The following is a 15437-nucleotide window of genomic DNA, read 5'->3' on the forward strand; positions in this document are numbered from 1 at the left end:
TGCTGATCAATGCACAACTGTAGCTTTCTCAAACAGCTTAGTATAATTTTCTATATATCAGAAAATAACATTAGTTGAACTATTTATGTGCTGGAAACAGTGAAATCAAAGCCAACAATTCTTAATCAAAATGTAAAGTGATCTGATTTATTTCATTTTTGATTCATTTAAGGGAAACGTTGCTTTTTATTAAGAAATAAAAATATCTTGGGACATTGAGACACTTTCTTTTAACATGAAAAGTACTGGCTCTGTGTGAATCACAACCAGTTACAACGCCAAAGTTACAACATGCACTGAACAATAGAACATTTATACAGAAACAACAGCATAGAAAGTCAACAGGTAAAAATGTTTTTCTCTTTTTGTTTTTGTTTTACAAAACAGACAGCCTCGGGACCTACAAACAACATTGTATAAGAGCTGGCTAAGGTCATTCAAATATCTTTTTTCAATTCCCTGGAAACAGTGTACTTTACAAAGACTGATGGCTTAGGCAAGGTTGGGGTCAATTCCACTGAGAGCTTAAATTATAGGAAAAAAATAGTTTATGTTTGAATTTGTCCGTTTCTCATGCTTTAATACTGCTTTTTATTATAGTGCCACGTGTGATGTGTCTTGTGCACCACCTGAATCGACCCCAACCCTGTAATACAGTGTTAGATTCAGAGAATGTGTAATTGGACTACTTGCTAAAGCAGTAGTTCTCACCAGGTTTTGGAAACTATCACGTCCTTGAAAAAGTCCTGTGGGGTTTGAAGAATAAATTAAAGAAATAAGAAAATAAAAGAACGGAAACTCCTTTAACCTCTTTTTTAAATTTAGCAGCTAGCTCAACAATCAAATTCTCTTTTAGATTTTAACTAAATGCGTAATACTGTACAGCTGGGAGTCATATGGGATGATTAGGAATTGTACTTATAAAAATCTTAGAGAACTTGTGCTCTTAATTTTAATTGGTATCAATAAAGAAGAGGTAAAAGAAGTCACTAGATTGTGTTGTCTTGATAAAGAGTCATGGTTTAGTCCTTTGATTCACATCAGATTGCTCCACAGGGAACCTCGGTGAAATTAAAAGGTCTGCTATACTATTAGATTCAATTAATTTGAACGGCTCCCTTGAAAATCGAGTGGATTTAAGTGTCCAAATAAAATGAAATGAAGCTAAATGTAGAAATGAATGACACTTTTTTATTACTATTATTATTATGGTGGTATTGTGTCACAGTATCACAGTCTAAATATGAAATCAAACATCATACTTGATGTTTCTTTGCTCTCTCCTTTCTAAAAGCTTAATTATAAGAATGCTAGTGTCAGGATTTCAGTACTTGTCAGTGTGTGTGTGCACATGGTTGTGCATTTGTGTAATATAAATCTCAGGTCTCTACACTAGTGCTTGCTGCCTATTCGTGATATATTGATTGTCATCATTGTTGAGAGATATTTCAGTGAAAAATGGTCCCTGACTACAATAATATAGAAAACCTAAATGATAGGACAGAAGCTCACGTGGTGCTTAAGGAGGGGTTGCGTGAGCTCAGTGCCCTTCATATTTCATATTTATGTCTTAATTTACCCTAAAATATTTGTCTGGCTGCTTTTTGTTTTTTCTTGACTCAAGTAACAAAATCAAAATGGACAGTAAGGTATAATCAGGTAAAATAAGTTGAACTGTATTTTTTCTTGTTGAAACTGAAGAAAATAAAATCTGTTAGACTAAATGTGTCATGAATTCCTTTGGGAATTTAACCTGTGACTTCAACCTCAGGAAAATGTGAAGAATTACACACATTTACTGGACAGTATACATGTAGGAACGTAACCAAAGGAACATTACCAGAGACCATCTGGATCATTTTCAATACCCACAGTCAACTGTTGTGCAACGGGATATTTTCTTATAACAAAAATCTATTTAACAGCTGTTTGTGGGTAATAATTGTATTCTTTAGCATTGTGGGGGATTTTTTTGTTTTTGTTTTTTTGGTACTTCAAATAAAGAAAGACATTAAATCAAAAAAAGAATATCTACACACACGGGAAAAATGTAAAGGTGTAATACAACGTGAGTCAATGAGATGAAGCTATTCTCAGGACAATTATCTGCTTAATTATACTAAACACGATTCATAAAATGCTCCTCCCGTATCTCTTTTCCCAGCTATAAATAAAGCTGCACTTCAAAAACATCGACTGAAAATAATCCTATTTTCTCACACAACTCTAATATTTTCTTTGTATTGCAATCTGCATTACTGCTGCATGTTACAGTCAGGACTGTAGATGGAATAGAGAGAAAACAAAAGGCAGGATTCCCCCAGCCCGCACATTCATATTGGAAACAGTTCATTCTTTTCCATTAAGCAGCAACCACACTGCTATAATTCCCCAGCTTTACAGCAGTCTCCCCCTCTCTCTCTGTCACACACACACACAGTTCCCTCTGTTTCTCACAGTCGTTGGTATTCCTTTCACACCTCAGCTCCTCTCACTATGGGAGAGCAATATGAAATGGTCCAACTCTGTGATTAAAACAGGAAGTGAAATCAGGATTTGTGATTAGACTCTAAACTACAACACTAAAACGATATGTGTCAATCAACTTAGGTTGGATAAATTCTGAAAAAATAGATTTATAATAGTGCAATGCTCTTATTTGCGTGCATCGTTTGCCAGTATATTTGTGTCAGGAAAAGACTGAGAAAGATTTTAAAGTTATTCTTTTTTCTTTTGACAGTATATTTTGTTGGCACTGAGGTTCTTTGCTCATCTTGTTAACATTTGTGAAAGATGTGATGACAGAAGGCGTACTGTACCTACTCAAAAGATTTTTAAAGACATTACAAAAACCTTGTACTTTTGCACTCGAAGTTAGATTTCAAGAGATTGTGGAAGGACTCTTGATACTGTAACTCAGCTTATGTTAATGGGTGGAAATGTTGTATATAAAAGATGGACTTAGCTTTAAAGTAAATCACATACATAAGTGCTGAAACATTTAATATTTCTAATGTCCATTGGTTGAAAACAAAGTCATTGCTCTCTTAGTTTATGAGTTCATGTTTGCTATCCCATCTTCTAAGTCTTATCAATCATGGTGTTCATTTTATAGGGAGCAGGTGAAAGAGAGCCTGGAGAGGTGGAGGTATGCGCTGGAGAGAAGAGGAATGAAAATCAGTAGAAGCAAGACAAAATACATGTGTGTGAATGCGATGGAGACAGGCGTAACAGTGAAGGTGCAACGAGCAGAAGCAGTGAAGGTGGATGAGTTCAAATACCTGGCGTCAACCATCCACAGCAATGGATGGTGAAGAAGAGAGTGCAGCCAGGGTGGAGGTGAGTAACATGGGTGATTTGTGACGGCAAAATGTGAAAGGGAAGTGTGGAAGCATTGGGAGTGACCAGGATTGACGGGTCAGGCAGGAGGAAAAAGAAGAAGACCACAGAGAAGATTCATAGATGTAGTAAAGAAGGACATGAGAAGAGTTGGCATGGCAGAAAAGCATGCTAGGGACAGGGTGCTAATCCGCTGTGGTGGACTCTTGGTTGATTCTCGTGAAGGAGTCGCCCTCATGACTCATCCAGTGACGTCACTACCTGGCTAATCAGTGGCATGCAGTCTGTTGACGTCACATTTTCAGCTCAACTCAGCTCACTTGGGAACGTACTAGAAATACTGGTGGACATCCCTCAGCCTCCCAGTAGATCCAGATATGGTATAAACTGGAATATCCTAGGTGGGGTCTATCTGGAGTTATTACATTCATACGATTTTCAGAAAACTTAATCTCTAAACTTGACCTTGACATGGAGGTCATGACATTCCAACTCGTCTGAGATTTTTGCTAGGTGCACCTACGGTATGAACGTCAACATCGCCTCGTTTTGAGTGGTCACATTCACAACTTGGGTGACCACACTGCTCGCCCGCCAGTGACGACAATACCATATCAGCCTTTTACGGTTGAGGGGTAAAAAGTACCTGATACCAGGAACCACCACCTAACGGAAAATTCTAAAAACTGAGTCGAGTCAAACCAACTAGGTACAAGTGGAAAAGAGGCTAAAATGCTCCAGGCACCAGTGGCTGATTTCACATTGGCTAAGTCCATGTTTCATATACAATCTGGCGTGTAAAGTAGCACTTAATATATTTTTAAGATCACGAGGACCACTTCTGTTTTGCCTCTCTCACCATCTACAATCTGTATGAAGAGTGCAGCAATTCTTGTTAAGTGACTGGTCCTCACTATACTATGTAGCAGTGTAATCACACAGGTGTACGGAGAATTGTGTCTGTCAATCCAGGGAATAACAGAACACATGTTAAAACTGAATTCATGAACATAAATAATAAAGTACAAAGTCCTTATATTATAATGTTAGATTTACACAGTACTCATGAATATGCACAGTGAGGAGTGGCTCAGCTAACATGCAACTACTGTCGCTTTATGGGTTCACGTGTCTCTGTGTGTGATTCGTAAATGTGTGTGAGCATATGTTACATGTAAATCGACCTTCGCCACTCCAATTAACAAATCACTGCTTAGCTGTTGCCAACATTTGAGGGCAACAGCTATCACCATGGAAACTAAACATATCTATGGTATCCTGAAAATTTCCTTCAGTACCTGGATGTATAGTTTGCCGGTGTGTGTGTGTGCACTCATGCATGAGTTTTATCAGTTCTGGCATTTGCACCCAATTAATGGTAAGCTGGATCTGGTTGCGGATGGTGCTGTTATATTTTTTTTATCATTTAAGAAACAAAATAGGGATTGGATAACTCCCCTGCTTTTGCTGTTTTATACACATATCGTTCATGCATTTGTGAACAATTTGGCTGCTTTTATGTTGGTCAAACGAAGGTTAATGCATGCTGAACAACTGCTCTAAACATCATGTCAGTAGGCTAGGAGGATTTCCTTATATATGTTTTTTTATTATTTAGAGATGATGGACAAGCAAATCATCATGTTATTTTATGTTATGAGACTGGGTACACGCATGCTTTCATAATGTGCATTTTATGCAGCAATCAGCATAATTCTTTCTTTTGTTAGCCCATGTCAAAAAGAAACCTCTTGGTCCACAACTATAATAATGTAAAAAAAAGATTCTGATGTGCTAGGAAATCTATCCGTCATTCGATCATTCACTCTCACCAAGACATGTTAACATGAGTTAGCAAAGCACTGTTAACAAAAACAGTGGTCATTATAATGCATGATGAGCTGGAGCAGCGTCTGTGCCAAAACACTGAACCTTCACATGTGATTTTGACACAGCAGACCAGAAATGTACTTATTTCTAATAGGAACTTTCTCTTATCTATAGAAAAATAAATCAGGCTAGACAATCTCAAGAGTGTGTGTACATGAATTATCATTTGGCCATTCATTACTGTTCACTCTCTCTTGCTCTGTCTCTTATAGACACAGGCACACATATAAGCAGACATGCACACCCCTACGAATGTAAATGACTAAGGCCAGGTTTGGGAATGGAGGGCACAAGTAAGTAGCTTATAGGCTTCTAGGTCCTCTCCTGTATCTTCAAGACTACAAAATCAACCGGGACTCAGTTCTGGAAAGTGGCTGCGGGGATTTTTTAGAGATAACCCCCTGCAACTAAAACCATCATTTAGCTGGGTTTCGCACTTATAACTACAGCTTTATTTCTCTGATGACTCTACATCTCTGAACAGACCCATTGGCTACTTGGGAGTGCTCTTTTGTTGTGTGTGTGGAATATCTCCTTATAGGAATGAGCTGAAGGAGGGGCAGTGACATTCTCCAATTAAGAAATGTTTTTCTCCCAGAGTATTCACTACACATGTTCACCCAAGGCTTATTGCCCAGTGGCATGCTCAGGTAATTTATGAAATGTTTTAGCGAGACCGGTTGTCTCTCCTTCCTTTGTCTCTGGCTTGGAGTGTTTTAGCCTTTAAGGTGTCTCTACCAAAAACACTCTGTCCCAAACTTGCTGTTAGTTTTTGCTTCACTTGCACCTCAGAGGCCTTTATCCAAAGTATTTTGACGTCCCCTCTCAGCCTTTGGTCTACGTGCCATCTCTGGTCCTATGTGATTTTCATGAGCTAGCCCACGAATCCCTTCTAGGGGGAACAGACAATTCTGACCCAGCATTTTCTGGGCTGCTTCTAAATGGTTAGTGCCCCTCTGGTAATTTATATTAATGCTGCGTTTCGGGCTTGCATCAGCCAGGAGACGCTCAGAGGGACTGGTGTCAGACATGTCACGGAGGTGCTCATCATCGTCTGTATCGGCATCAATGTATTTGCTGATGGAGGAGTCATGGAAGGTGAAGACAGTTGGGGCCAGGGGAGTGCCTTCTGGAGACTTTGGTGGGGTCCTGCTGCTGGCAGTAGTGTACGCAGAGGTTTCAGGGCTTAATAGAGAGTGGTCTGACACAACTGAGCTGTCTGAAAGTGGGGAAAGTCCTGATTCCCCGTCGCTGCGGCAGCCTCCTTTGGGAATAAGGCTTTTTGAGGAGTTTCCAGAAAAGAAAAATTTCCTTGTGTTGTCCGTCTTTGTGACAGACACAGGGGTCAGCATGGGCTCACGGTCCCCTGTTGTTTGCTGGCCAGTTTTTGTATTGGTGTGCTGGGACAATGCTGTCGCTGGACTGTATGAGAAGCGGTTGCTTTCCTGAAGACCAAGATCTATTGCAGGACTGTGGGAGAAGCGTGGATTCTCCTGGAAGTCTGTTGCACAACTAATGTAGCTGTCAATGCTGGACAAGCTTTTCATGTCTCCAACTCCATCCCTGGTTCCTAGGGCTGGTTGACCATGGTCATGTATAGCCCCCAGCTCTATCTCATCCCTCTGTTTACCAACTCTGGAGGCCCTTTCTTTAGCATTGAGGTTGGGTTGTGACTGTGTCTTTGCCATCTGGTTGTACATCTCTTCTAGTTTCTGAACATTTAACCTCTGGGGACTGGTGGCTCGGGCCTTGCTGGGAGAGCCTAACTCCTGGGCATTGAAAGAACGGTTTGAGCTTGTCTCTGATGCAGCCCTCTTGGGAGTCCATTTCCAGCGGCTGGGTGAGAGGTGGTTGTCATGAGGCCTCTCACTCTTCTCCACCACCACATCCATCAGCTCTGCACTACGTGCAAATGCTTCTTTCAAGTTCATTGAGACAATGCTGCCATTTCTCTTTGCCCTTTCTAAGGCTTCTCTTCTTTTAAGGGCCTTTTCTTGCCTCTTCTGTTCCTTATAGAATTCAGAAAAGTTATTTACAATAATAGGAATAGGTAGAGCGATCACAAGTACTCCAGCTATGCAGCATAACCCCCCCACAATCTTTCCCAAGAGAGTTTTGGGGTAGATGTCACCATAGCCCACTGTGGTCATAGTAATTGTAGCCCACCAAAAAGAAGCTGGAATGCTTTTAAACTTTGTATCCTCTTCATCCTTCTCAGCAAAAAATACCAGACTGGAGAAAATCATGATACCCATGGCAAGGAAAAGAATAAGTAGGCCCAACTCATTGTAACTCCTCCTAAGGGTGAAACCCAGAGACTGAAGACCTGTAGAGTGACGAGCCAGTTTCAAGATACGTAGGATACGCATGATCCTAAAAATCTGAACCACACGCCGAACATTTTGAAACTGTAATACACTCTTGTTGGATTCTGTCAGGAAAATGGTGACGTAGTAGGGCAGGATGGCCAACAAGTCAATAACATTTAGAGGACCCTTAAAGAACTTCCATTTATTCGGGGAGGAGAGGAAACGGAGCAGGTATTCCATGGTAAACCAGGCAATGCAGACAGCCTCCACGTGGGCAAGTTGAGGGTTGTCTGTGGATTGGCCAAACTCATCTGTATCCTGTAGCTCTGGTAGGGTGTTCAGAGACAGGGCAATGGTGGAAAGCACGATGAAGAGGATGGAGATGATGGCGAGTATCTGAAAGACAAAATTAGACAATATGAGATTTTATGCATCAGAGAATGGCTTACAGTAATTAAAACTTTGGTCACTTGAGAGGTTTTGTTGCAGACATCGAAGACACTCAGCGAGCTCAAGATGTTGGGAACAGCAAACCTGCTAAAAACCTTGAAAACTGCACTCAGGTGTATTTAGAAGAAGTGGTACTATTTTAAAGACAAAACAAATTTGGTATGATTTACCTTTTTCTATATACAGCTTTGTGTACGATGTTGCATGAGTCATAAAACTGGAATTATTTTTAAAAACATTCTTTCGCCTTAATGACTTAAACTTGAAGTAGAAAGCTGCGTTAAGTGGAAACTATGAAATTGAAATCATCGTCAAGTGTGCACTTTAACATACTTTTATTACCTGATCACACAATGAAGCTATATGCAAGTGAATATTAAACTGTAACAGTTTAAATAAACCTTCTATAAATGCCTGACTGACAGTGTGACTGCCTGAGAGCTAATGGATTAGACAAACTTGGACCACTTATTTATTCATAACTCACTTATCAGGCTGATCCACATGAGTGAGTGTGCTTAAGTGGACAATTATGTTTAGCACCAATCAACAAAAACAAAAGTATCACAGCAGCACATATCAGACTCACTGAATAATTTTCTAAAACATAAAACTGGGAACTGGGTAAAACAGTAAATGCTTATTTTTGGTGTAGAAAGGTTTTTTTTTTATTATATTTTATGGCATTTTCCAAACTGGAGGTTGGACAGAGCCCTCGAGAGCTCAAATGGGCTCTTGAGCACTTACCTCTGCGCTGAAATTGTCATGTTAAGATAATTAAGATGAGCCTACCATTATCACAGAGTGCTGAACCTACTTGCTAGCCATGAAATCAGTGACCAATTGAAAGGCTTCCGTGCTCTCTATTTAAGAGTAGGATAAGGGTAAAACATAATCCACATGTAGTTTTACACTGTTTTCTCCCATTATGGTCTCTCTAGAATTACCGAGGAGAGACCTCTCACTCGCCGTCACTTGACACCATCATGTAATGAAAATGAACCTGCAATAACCACATAGGAGCAGAATGTCCCCAGAATCTACTGCACTTGATGATGCTGATGATTCACTTTACGCAGTACACAGAACTGGGAAGTCTGTCAAAAAACAGCACCCTGACACACACACACACACACGCTACCCCACCCACTCTCCACCAATCATGCTAACAAGCACGTACGTGGTGGCAGACTACACCTCTTTGAGCATTGACAGCACCCCCATCAACCAGTATTCATTGTGTAAACAAAAAAATGGTTGCGTTTGCTTTGAAGTGTGTTATTCTTGAGTTTGTTTGATCTGAGTAAATGACTGCGTAATACTGTATGAGAAATACTTGAGAATATGTTGCAGTGCCATCCAGCTTGCGATATACCATTAAGCCCAGCTCACAAAAAGAAAATAGTCAGAATGATTTTAAATCTAACTTTGTAGAAGACAAAAAACTGTCACATATTAAAGGTTAGTTTACAAAAATCACTTGAATGAAATCTTGAGGTTTGATTTGATTGATTTAGTATGACACTTTAAAATTTTAGTCCTCGAACTGTCATGTGGAACAGTAGCTCCCGAAATGGTCTAATAAGGAACACTGTGCCGAGAAATAGTGTCAGGGGTTAGATAAACAAAGACAGATGGACTATGATGTAAATAAAGCAGAGTTTTTCTCTTATTTACCTCATTTCCTACTAAGTTAGACAGATGTCTAAATGTATCTGTTGCACAAAGAACTTTAGTTGCTAACTATTCTAAAAAGAAAAACTGTTACTAATAATAATAATACATTTTATTTAAAAGCGCCTTTCAAAACACCCAAGGACACTGTAAAGAGCAAAAAAGACAAGCATAAAAACAGGAAATAAACACAATAATAAAAGAAGGTTTAAGAGCATAATAGTTCTGGGCAAAAGTATAATTTGCCCAGAACTCACTGAACTCATATGCTCGAGTTCAGTGAGTTCTGGGCAAATTATACTTTTTAAAGAAGAAAAATGAACAGCTGAGTTCACTATTTGTCATTCTCTTCTCTGGCTGAAAAATACTTGTCCTCAACACCTGACCATTACAAGGATGTTTTAACTGGAAAATTTAGCAGCACAGAATTTCAATAATATTTTTAAATGTTAGGAAAAAATGATAGTAACAGTAGATAGTGTAAATAGCATTGGAAACTTCCTTTAATCAAAACAAAAATGGCCGACCACATATTGACCATTGATTTAACAGTGTTTAGTCTGATTAGGGTTGTCGCCAGAACTGATACTTATATTACCATTTGATACACACAGTGGCCGTTGTTTTTGGGTTGTCAATAATGTAGGCAGCATAACAAACCTAAAACATTTGTCAAAAATGATCATCTACTACCAACTGATTCTAGAAATTACTGTCAGATTAAACTCTTTTGCAAAAGTGTCACCTTCACTTCTTTCAGCTCACACACATTTACACCCAGACAGGCAGACACACCGCCCCTCCCCTCACTAGCAGCTGAACACATGAAGAGCAGCAGAACAAACTTGATGAACACTGACACTTTATGGAACAGGTCAGCAAAACTCCTGTTTCAACAAAATTTAAGTATTAATTACCATAAGCATTAACCTGGCCAGTGCACACACTGACATTAGCCATTTAGCTATAATCAGTTTGTTTAGTTATTGTCACAAGATAGTGGCTAACAGCTATGGCTAATTATAAAATGATAACATTAATATAAGAGATGAGCAGAAAACACTATTAGTCCTGCCCATTTGTACAATGATAACACGATTATTTGTGTCTGACATTTTTCTCTTAAGGGCAAACAGTGAAGCTGAGGAAACTATACCAAAACGGTAGCAGCCCTTACTGATCTGTAACAATGAACAATTGGCTATGGTGCCAAGTGAGAGGCACAGGAAAAAAAAGTAGGACTGTAGATGAATATATTTGCGTATATTTCTTTTATTTTTGTCCTTCTCCCCCCTAGTGATCTTGAAAATGTTATTGAATACTGCATATTTTCCTGATATCGAGTTTGTGGCTTTCTGTTCTGACTGGTCTTAAATAGGCTCTTCTCCACTTTTTTCATTCTTTGAAAAACTTTTGTTAAAGGTAACTCTTGTCAGTTGGATGGCTATAATTACAAGACTAGGAAACATTTACAGCCAGAAGATTAATACTCACTTAATCACTTTCTTATGTGAACCAGACCTCAACTAACTACAGTACAGACAAACAAACACCTAAAGAAAAACCATGAAAAAAGCAACTTGTCTTTTGGCTTTAGTATGGACCGAAGATGTCAACAGCCTTCAGCCTGAGTTAGTAAGGTTTAGAAGAAGCTTTAGTTTTTGGTGCAACAAGCTAAATGGGTACATGTAAACGTTTCTAAAAGAAACTTGGCCTTCCTCAGAAGATAACCTATTCTGAACCAGAAGCAGAAAGACCTGGATTATGTGAAAGTGTCTAACATGGTATTTGCAACATTTATAATTGCTGGTGGTAAGCTAGTTTTAGAAGCTGCAAATAGACTGTCCAAAATAAAATTCAAACGAAGATCTAATTACAGAGGCTATTTTTTACAGATATAAATAAATATGCCTTGAAATTTTGGCTCACACTTTGGTTGCCTAAGGCAAAACACTTTGAAAACCACTCACTTAGAATATGTGTAAAATATACAAATTATTTTTTTATGGTTCTACTTCATACCTGTTATAAAAAAATATCCAAGTCAGACGCTGACTATCCCTGTGTGCATTTCAGTGATAACAGCTTGGAAAAAAGTCTCCAGCTTTCCTCTATAATTGGGGATAAAGGGAACAAATCCACCAGGTCTCTCGTGATCTTAATGCTGAGGTAAAAGAGTGGGGCTCCTGTCCCTGTTTGACTTGAGTGATGATGAATCACAGAGGCAACATAATCCAGTGGTGTAGATTTTGTGTATTTGTCATAAACTAATATACTGTATGCTGCATTATTTTAGTTTACAGTGACTGATAGAAAATTCCACATACTATATACAGTACTGTGCAGAGGTCTTCAGCCAACCCTCATTTGCTTCCAAGGAGCCAGAGCCATCCATCCATGGTGTGGAGCCTATCCCAGCTGCCACAGGGCAAGAGGTGGGGTAACTCAGACAGACATCCTTTTGCACCTATGGACAGTTTAGAATCACCAAATAACCCGACCCACTAACTGGGTGTTTTTGGAATGTGTGTGGAAGCTGGAGTGCCCTGTGAGAACACAAACAATGACCCACACAAACATGGGAAGACAATGAAAACTCCAGCTCCTTTACCCTGGTAACCTGCAAGCTAGTTTGCAGCTGACGCGCTTCCTCCAAAATATTCCCAGGCCCGATAACTTAAATCAAGCAGTTGGTAATAAATAATCCGCTGGCTATAATGATAAATCAAAGACTCGGCAAACAGAAAATATGCAAAAAATGGTTCCAAAACACACTGCCATTGCAATAAAACATAAACATTTCAATAAATTGCTAAATCAATTTCCTACTTTCCTGGCAAAATATAAAAAAATAAGGTGTGGCTCAAGACTTACGCACAGTACTGTATAACATACTGTTTACTGATGGCTTACATCTTTGTCTATTACTATAATAAATGATTTGAGCCTTCAAGATGAATGTAATGTTACATCTGATTCCTTTAGTTCCTTACTTCATGAACTTCAGTCCGCATTTGTTATATTAACCCTAAATGACTCCAGCTCCAAACAGCACAACTTGGAGGATGAGTAGGAGGCTGCAGCTAGAACACTGAGCCTGTTTTGGCAATAGCCCACACAAAAGAGGTTAGGATGTTATATGATGAAATCAATCATAGGATAGTTAAAATACTCCAAAAATGAGTGCAGTGTTGGATCAAAATGCCACATAGGGGGTGAGATATACTATTCAGTCCAGCAGTTTAACATAGCTAACAGTACAAAGTGAAATATTTCACTGTGACTTCCTTCCTTGATCAAAACCTCAGTCATAAACTGAATCTGTGGGTAATACATACATCAACAAATGAACCAAAGCCTCACATGGAGCACTTGATATACTGTTGTTTGTATAAATCATCTAGAAGAAATCACAAATTACAGGCAAAAAAAGGAAGGGTTTTAACAAAGGTTGTTAGAAGGTGACTGACAGCAATGACTGACAGCGAGGGACTTGACATGGTCTAACAATTCAGACTCCCCAGAGTAAAAGTGATGGCTCAAAAGACAACCTTATCTACGACCAATCAGAGCAGGAGGACACTGTTGCCATAGCATCGTGGCAGACATGAATAATGACCCTATCTGTTTATTTTCTTCCCTCTGTGCTCCTCTCCCTCCTGCCCTGGAGGAAATCTGTTTGAATCAAACACTTGAAGAGAAGAGAGGTGCTGGGACTGGAGAGTGAGGGTGGAGCTGACAAAGCCAGCACGAAAGTAAAGGGGTGGAGATGATGCAGTGAAAAAACACGATGCCGTTAAAGAGAAAACCTCGACATGTTATACTTGTAACAGGGTGGGTTACAAGTATAACACAACATATTAAAGTTCGCCCGCTGATTACTCGATACAGTAGAATCGTAACGAGTCAGAAAAGATACAGAAACAGGAGGACAAAAAAGGGCAGAAGGTAATAGATTGAGAAGCTATAAAAAGGTCGCTAATGAAGGCACACTGGTGCTGCTGTGTCTTATGGTTATGAGGTTAAGTTCCACTAGGAAACCCTGCACATTTCCCAGTAGCCTCTGTCCCTGATGGCCTTGCCTCTACAAACTGTGCTTGCTCTCTATCCCTGCCTGGCTTGTCTTTATCTCTTACTTCCTTAAATTGCTCAGTGTCATGGGGTGCTAATTTCATAAGATTACCGAACCCCAAATCTGTGATAAAACCTTTCAGTTTACTAGAAAAAAGAGACAGCGAGCATGTGCATGTTAGGAAAATGTTAAATGGAGCTCTAGATGTGATTCTAATGGCATCGACAACATAACCGACTATTTTTAGACTCTCAATTGTCCACATGACAAAACGGATGTTAATAGCAGCCACACCCGAGATCCTACCCTGCAATTTTTATGTGGTGGATACTGTATAATTGATTTCATTATATTAACCAAAAAAAAAAATGACAGCAACTACCGATGAATGCGCCATGGTCTAATAAAGGGGATAAAGGACAAAGGGAGAGAGATATTAATATCTAGCGGAGAGGAGAAGAACATGTGAGCAAGAGCAGAGTGACAGGAAATCCCACCGTGACACTAAACAAAGCCAGATCACACTGGTCCCTCATGGCACACTTGTGCAGACACAATAGTCTGCATAGAGCAACACCATCTTTTTGGACAAGGTGACACCAGCCCTCATTAGTGTGCTTGAAAAAGAAGTCCTGGACATAACTGGTATGAAGGATGCCCTCAAAAGTCATCCAAAAGAGTAAGTTTTTATAAATGGAATTCTCTGCAGAGGGAATACTGTCTCATACGCTATCCTTAGCACTTGGGACTCGAAACAGGGCAAACTCCTTGTCAAATTATTTTTGCCCATCTTCTTGTGCTTGTACCTGGGTGTGCTTCACTACCCACTCTCTTTCAGATACCACAGCCTGCTTTTATGCTGGCTGTGTCGCAGCAGCTGTGATTCATTTCTTTGCGCTGCATTGGCTTTGCCAGGGTCGGGCTCATTCATCTATCAACCCAGTTCTCATACAGCAAGGAGAGAACCTTGAACTTTACACCATATATATATATATGTGTGTGTGTGTGTGTGTGTGTGTGTGTGTGTGTGTGTGTGTGTGTGTGTGTGTGTGTGTGTAAAGCTCTGGAAAAAAGCCATGGCAACATTAAAATTACAGTTATAGTAATTCTCTAAAACTGTAGTTTTATTTCATACCTCTTTTTGTGGCTGTTCAGAATATGAACAGCCACAAAAAACAGGCTGTTATTCATGATTTTAAATTACTGTATTTCCAATTCACTCATTGCCTGAAACTAAAGTATCAAGAGGTTTCAAACAGGTGGAGTAAAGCTTTTTATAGAGCAGTTGGAAATGAAACCTACCCAGCCCCAACAAGCCTGTTTACAGGATATATAAAAAGGTTAAACTGTGTTCTTTAACTCTTTTTCTCTTGGACACCAAATAGGAGGAACTGTTGTTTGTCTTTTCTGAACTGAGCAGTTCAGGTCTGCTTCCAGAAACAAATTTACTGGGTGTGCGTCAGAAATTAGTGAGGTTTCAAAACCTTTCATCAAAGGTACATGAGAGGTCATTAAATTTCATCTTTATGGGGGAAAGAGTTAAGAATACTTTCCAGCTGTGTTCTTACTACAAAGATGCTCCTGCTATGCATTTATGCAGAGGAAATGCATTACTGTATTAATAGTATTACTGTTAAATGCAACTGAATTCAGGTTAGTATTCTCACTCTGCACTAAGTCTGGTGGTATCCCAAGTGACAGTT

The 15437-nt window shown here is 39.4% G+C and overlaps 1 protein-coding gene across 4 annotated transcripts in view; it reads right to left on the reverse strand.

The window, feature by feature from the left end:
* Positions 1–125: 125 nt before the first annotated feature.
* kcnb1 (potassium voltage-gated channel, Shab-related subfamily, member 1) overlaps positions 126–15437 on the reverse strand; it is a 36841-nt gene continuing 21529 nt past the window's right edge. For all 4 annotated transcript variants that reach the window (XM_019359220.2, XM_003448402.5, XM_025907216.1 and 1 more), the window contains one exon: positions 126–7934. In XM_019359220.2, coding sequence (XP_019214765.1) covers positions 6018–7934 — 1917 coding nt within the window. In that variant the 3' untranslated portion in view covers positions 126–6017. The remainder of the gene's footprint in view (positions 7935–15437) is intronic.

This window comes from Oreochromis niloticus, linkage group LG5, assembly GCF_001858045.2.
Source record: "Oreochromis niloticus isolate F11D_XX linkage group LG5, O_niloticus_UMD_NMBU, whole genome shotgun sequence".
Lineage (NCBI taxonomy): Eukaryota > Metazoa > Chordata > Actinopteri > Cichliformes > Cichlidae > Oreochromis > Oreochromis niloticus.